Source organism: Rhinoderma darwinii, chromosome 3 (genome assembly GCF_050947455.1).
Source record: "Rhinoderma darwinii isolate aRhiDar2 chromosome 3, aRhiDar2.hap1, whole genome shotgun sequence".
Taxonomy (NCBI): domain Eukaryota; kingdom Metazoa; phylum Chordata; class Amphibia; order Anura; family Rhinodermatidae; genus Rhinoderma; species Rhinoderma darwinii.
Window position 1 is genome coordinate 376,191,584 of NC_134689.1, and position 6,000 is coordinate 376,197,583.

At 43.5% G+C, this 6,000-nt stretch overlaps 1 protein-coding gene across 4 annotated transcripts in view; it reads left to right on the top strand.

Moving 5' to 3' along the window:
• Positions 1 to 5,355, top strand: part of LOC142750037 (A-kinase anchor protein 8-like) — a 34,814-nt gene extending 29,459 nt beyond the window's left edge. For all 4 annotated transcript variants that reach the window (XM_075858775.1, XM_075858774.1, XM_075858776.1 and 1 more), the window contains 3 exons: positions 253 to 383; positions 3,185 to 3,280; positions 4,207 to 5,355. In XM_075858775.1, the coding sequence (XP_075714890.1) occupies positions 253 to 383; positions 3,185 to 3,280; positions 4,207 to 4,413 (434 nt within the window). In that variant the 3' untranslated portion in view covers positions 4,414 to 5,355. The remainder of the gene's footprint in view (positions 1 to 252; positions 384 to 3,184; positions 3,281 to 4,206) is intronic.
• The last annotated feature ends 645 nt before the right edge of the window (positions 5,356 to 6,000 follow it).

Genomic DNA, 6,000 nt, shown 5'->3' on the forward strand with positions numbered 1-6,000 from the left:
CCAGAGGAAGATATAGCGCAACACATTAAGGCAAAGTATATAGTTGGAAGAAGTATTTCATTATACATATTACAGGGCTATGGGGGCAAAGCATGATATAGTGTGATTCTGCCTGCCATCAGCGCTACTAATAAAGCCGCTGGAGTAGGCAAATCACCAATGACTGGTTGCTTTAATATTTTGGCCATTTTATAACTTCATTAAAGGGGAGGGGGCATGTGACCGTGAGAGAGATTTTGTTCCTTTTCACAGGATTGGGCATAGAGCATTTTGTGAAGAAAGTTGAAGCCGCTCATTGTGCTGCATGTGACATACTGATCCCTATGCACTTCAGTGCCCTGCAGCGACATGTCAAATCCCCCTTACACAACCGGAACCGCAGGGTGAGTCTTATGTACAGCACTGGGTTATATGTTTGTATAGGATATACTTGGTACTGTGAGCAGTGATGATTTCCGACCTGCAAAGAAATGAAAAACAATGAGAACAGATAATAAAAACAGTATTTGCTTGTTGTCAGTTGATTGAAGGGTTTGTTCTTTTTTTAGTTTATTTTTGTTGTGTTTTTGTTTATTTATTTTTTATTTTTTTGGAAGGAGCCAAATAGGATATCCACCTGCCTACTTATTGTTGGGAGAAGCAGCCACACAGCCGCTTCAATGGGAGCTATATTCACTATATGGTCAAAACTTTGTGAACACTTGACTAGAAGGGCTTCTCCACACGTAACTGAATTTTTGCGTATTTTCAGTCCGGAATTGTGGGCGGAAATATAGTGGCAGCAAAGTGGGTGAGATTTAACAAACTCTGTGGAAAATTTTTGTCAAAAAAATTCACCTTTGGTGCGTAATTTTTGTTCCGCAGCATGTCAATTATTACTGTGGAAAATGGACGGATTTCCTACCTTTTTTTTCCCCATAGAAATCAATGAGGCAGGACAATTCCGCAGCAAACTACAATGTACTGTGTAATTTGCTGAACAATTTCTTACAGGAGGTGGAAATAACATCACAGGAAGAAGAAATATCACCATCACACAGCCCTTGAAAAACACAGTAAAAATGGCATGAAATGGTGCGGATTGTCGGCTAGTTGATTTGGTAGAAATTTTCCGCAGCAAATCCATTATGTGTGGACAAGCCCTAACACCTATATGAACTTCTTGGACATCCTATTTCAAAACCATGGGCATTAATATGGAATCGGCTCCCCTTTTGCTGCAGTAACCGCTTCCGCTCTCCTGGGAATGCTTTCCACAAGATATTTGAGTGTGTCTGTGGGAATTTTTGCCCATTTAACCAAAAGAGCATTTGTGAGGTCAGAAACTGAAGTTGGATTAAAAGGTCTGGCTCACAATCGGCCAATTCTTCCCAGAGGTGTTGGGTGGTGGGGGGGGGGGGGGGGGGGTTTGAGTTCAGGGCTTTGGGCAGCAACAACAAACTCATCACTCTGTGTCCTTATGGACCTCGCTTTGTGCACAGGGGCCCAGTCATAATAGAAAAGGAAATTGCCGAACCCTGAAAATCAGCCCCAGACCATTATCTCTTCCCAACCAAATATTTCGGCAGCCACTATGCATTCCAGAAGGTAGTGTTGCCCTGACATTTGCCAAATTCAGATTCATCCATCAGACTTAACAGGTAGTGAGATGCGGGTCATCACCCCAGAGAACACGTTTCTACTGCTTTAGATTCCAGTGGCGGTGTACTTGACACCAGTCCAGCCGATGCTTGGCATTGAGCACGTGATCTTAGGCTTGGGTGCAGCTGCTCAACCACGGAAACTTATTTCATGAAGTTCCTGATGTAGACTTTCAGAGGCAGTGTGGATCTCTGTAGTGAGTGATACAACAGAGGATAGGTGATTTTTATATGTCACGTTCTACAGCACTCTGCAGCCACGCTCCGTTAATCTACGTGGTCTACCGCTTCATGGCTCAACTGTTGTTGCTCCTAGACGCTTTCAATTCATAATAATAGCACTTACAGGTGATCAGGCAGATCTAGCAGGTTAGACATTTTACGCACTCACTTGTGTCCAAGATGTGTCAATCCTATGATAGTGCCACATTTAAAGTCACTGAGCTCTTCAGTATGACCCATACTACTAGCAGTGTTTTCCATAGAGATTCCATGGCTGTGTGCTTTATTGTATGCACTTGTTTGCAACTGGAGTGTTTGAACTTAATATAGTGAGACCTCCCCAGAAGACCCCCCTCATCCAGACCAAATTTTTCTGTGACCGATTTTCTCCACTATAGTCTGTTAGCTGCCCCTTTATAAGCAGGCCACCCCCAAATCTGACCAGAGACCACTTTTGACAGCAAGTTTTTTAGTGGCAACCCCTTTGAAAACACCACAATTGGACCAACGTGCTAGAAATAATCTGGATATGGGTGCATGCTGCATAAACAGACCGGGGAGAGCAGGAGAATGAGACTTGCTTGGCACGTCAGGGGAGAGAAGCTGCCAGCATCGCACCATATCATTGGATCCGGAGGGAGTAGGTAGAATGAGGCTGTCAGAGAATAGGAGGATGCAGGCTCATGCTGCACCGAACAGCCCTCGCGATTGCTGAGTAGAGGAGCCTGTAGGATGCCACTGGGGTGTAAAGGTTACTAATGAGGATATGGAGAGTGGAGCCTGACTGGGGTCTAACATTGAGGGGAGCGATGCTGGGGAACAAGATTTAGAGGGGAGTTGTGCTTGGGTCCAGGAATGAGAGGGGAGCTGTGCTGCAGACCAAGAGGGGAACCATGCAAGGAGAACAAGATTTAGAGGGGAGCTGTGCTGGGGATTAGGAATGAGTGGGGGCCATGCTGAGAACTAGGAATGTGAGGGAAGTTATGCTGAGGACTAGGAATGAGAGGGCTTTTTATTTGTGTTCTGTACATGTTTGCGGACTGTATTACACACTTTAATCTGCATTCTGTGTACTTTTTACTTTGAAAGAAGCAACCCCTATAAAAGACCCGTGCAATTTTTGTCGTCAGCTCAAAGAGGTTTCACTAGTAGAAGTGGTGTATGCATGGCCATATATTGGATATCAAGTGAGCTCAGCCCTAGTGGTGACTTTGGGCAACTGTTGTTGGGGAACAAAAATGCACAGAATTTTAAAGAGGGACGTTACTGGTATTGGCAAACTTCACGGAGTAGTCACTGTCTTGTCTTCCCGTCCATTTTAGATCATGATGGAAAACTCCAAGAAGACAGCGCTGGCTGTAGCAAGGAGTATCCTGAATAACAAGCAGATTAACCAGAAACTGGACCAATACATAAAGGTAGTGACCTGATTGCACACGTTACTGGTTCTCTCAATAATATGTCCAAAGATGTATCATTATATAACGTGAAGTTGTGCAACTTTCTGTATCAATTCTTCACTGAATGTTGATGTGTTTAGCTCACAGAGGGTTGTCTAGGCTGGATTTTGCTCTTGGAAAGCAAGCAGCGATCTTTAAAATGGTGAGGAATTGTAACTAAATATATTTGAAAGATGCAGACTGTTTCATTATAAAATGGATAGGCTTTCTTTACAGAAAACCCAAAAATCCCATTGTATGTCAATTCATCTTGTTTTCAAGATCTCTGTTTGCTGTTAGTGAATAGGAACCTTCATTCTTTATTTTCAGCGCATAAAAAACTTTCCGGCCATGTGACGTTCACACCTGTGCAGTACTAGTAGAACAGCCTTTGTAATTCATTACATGTTCACACTCTTTGAAAGAAAACAATGACATTTTCCATTCACCAACAGCAAACAATTTGTAATAAAGTATCCAGGACTGATAGAAAAGTGCAAACTTATTTAATGAATTTAGCAGGGGAACATGTACATGTGAACAGTTACTGAGTCATACAGTTGCAGACACTATCCATGGATAAGAATAGCGCAGATCCTTTTCCCAATCTTGTACAATGGAGTTGAAATAAAATAATATGAACATAGGGGGCGCTATTCTGTATCGTTTTTTTAGGCGCAGAGCTCTCTGCATTGTTAATGGGAGCACTTTGCCTGTTTTGTATTGGGGCATAGCCTGTATTTTTGTGGTAGGGATTACGTAGAAATATTCCACAGCACCCACAGTGTACCGCAACTCAAGTCTCCCCTGAAAATTATTCCTAAAAGTAGGCTATATGTAGAATAATAACGATGAAAATTTAAAATAGGGTTACATTACACCAGAATTGATCATTGATATTCCAGGGCCAAAACCCTTTCCTAGATGACCACGAGGGCAGAAGTGGCTGCAGCACAGGTCCAGCTCCAGAAGACAAGGATTCGGAGCAGCCGTCATGCAGTACTCTCTTTGACTCTTTGGGCTCAGTGTCTGAGCAATCTTATAAGAAGGAAGAAAGAGAGGAGGAAGATCCCCAAGACATTGGGCACGAGGATACGGACGATTCAGTGTAAAGGTTTTCAATACACAAGAGGTTGATGTCGACAAAAAGACAAAGGTGGCAGGAGCTTGTTCCACCAATGAAGACACCACTAGAATCAGTCTCAACCCTGAATAGAATACGGAACAAGCATGGCAAACCCCAACATTAAAGAATCTATAGATAGAAGTAGTAGCGCGAAGACGTGATGATAGATAGAAGTAGTACATAGAAAAGGGATGCCTTTTGTGTCGCATGTCTCATAAAAATTGTCTGATTCCTTCTTCAATAAAAAAAATATACAATTAACTTGATTGCACAAAATATATATGACTGGTGGTTCAGGAAGCTGAGATATGGGGTGTTTAGTATGTTGTAGAGCCAGCAGAAAATCTTTCCTTCGCGAACACCCCGATATAATCTCAAATCTGATACCTCTAAAATGACTCAAATCTTAAATATAACCTATCTCCATTTTTAAATAAATGCAATCTATTCTTCTCTGTTATCAGCCTTCCCAGGCTGGGGAGAGGCCTACTGTGGTGTCCTTCAAGACCAGGAAACTTCCTGGCTCCTTGTTCACTACTGTATCTCATATACACTGATCAGCCGTAACATTACAACAACGGAAAGGTGAAGTGAATAACCTTGATTATCGGGTTACAATAACGCCTGTCGGGGGCGGGATATATTAGGCAGCAAGTGATTAGTCCGCTCTTGAAGTGTTGAAAACTCGAAAAATGGGCAAGTGTAAGGATCTAAGCGACTTTGACAATGGCCAAATTGTGACGACTGGGTCATAACATCTCCAAAACGGCAGGTCTTGTGTGGTGTTCCCAGTATGTAGTGGTCGGTACCTACAAAAAGTAGTTCAAGGAAGTATAACGTGTGAACTGGGTACAGGGTCGGGGTGCCCAAGACTCAGTGATGCACGTGGAGAGTGAGGGTTAGCCAGCTGGTCCGATCCCACAGAAGAGCCACTGTACCACAAATTGGTGAAAATATTATTGGTGGCAGAAAACACAGTACTTTGCAATTTGCTGCGTTTGGGGCTGCGTAGCTGCAGAGAGTTCAGAGTGCCCAAGCTGACCCCTGTCTACAACTGAAAGCGCCTACAATCGGCATGAGGGCATCCGAACTGGACCATAGAGCAATGGAGGAAGGTGGCCTGGTCTGATGGATCATGTTGTCTTTTACATCATGTGGACAGTTGGTTGTGTGTTTGTCGAAGAGATGGCACCAAGATGCACCATAGGAAGAAGACAAGTCGGCGGAGGCAGTGTGATGCCCTGGGCAGTATTCTACTGGGAAATCTTGGGTCGTGGTATTCATGTGGATGTTACTTTGACACGTACAACCTACCTATACACTGCTGCAGTCCAAGTACACCTCAATCATGGCAAAGGTATTCCCTAATGGCAGCGGCCTCTTTCAGCAGGATAATGCGACCTGCCACACTGCAAAAATTGTTCAGGAATGGTGTGAGGAACAGTAAAGAGTACAAGGTATTGACTTGGCCTCTAAATTCCCCAAATCGTAATCCGATCGAGCATCTGTGGGATGAAAAGCATCTGTGGGATGCTAGAAAAACAATCCTGATGCATGGAGGCCCCAACTTGCA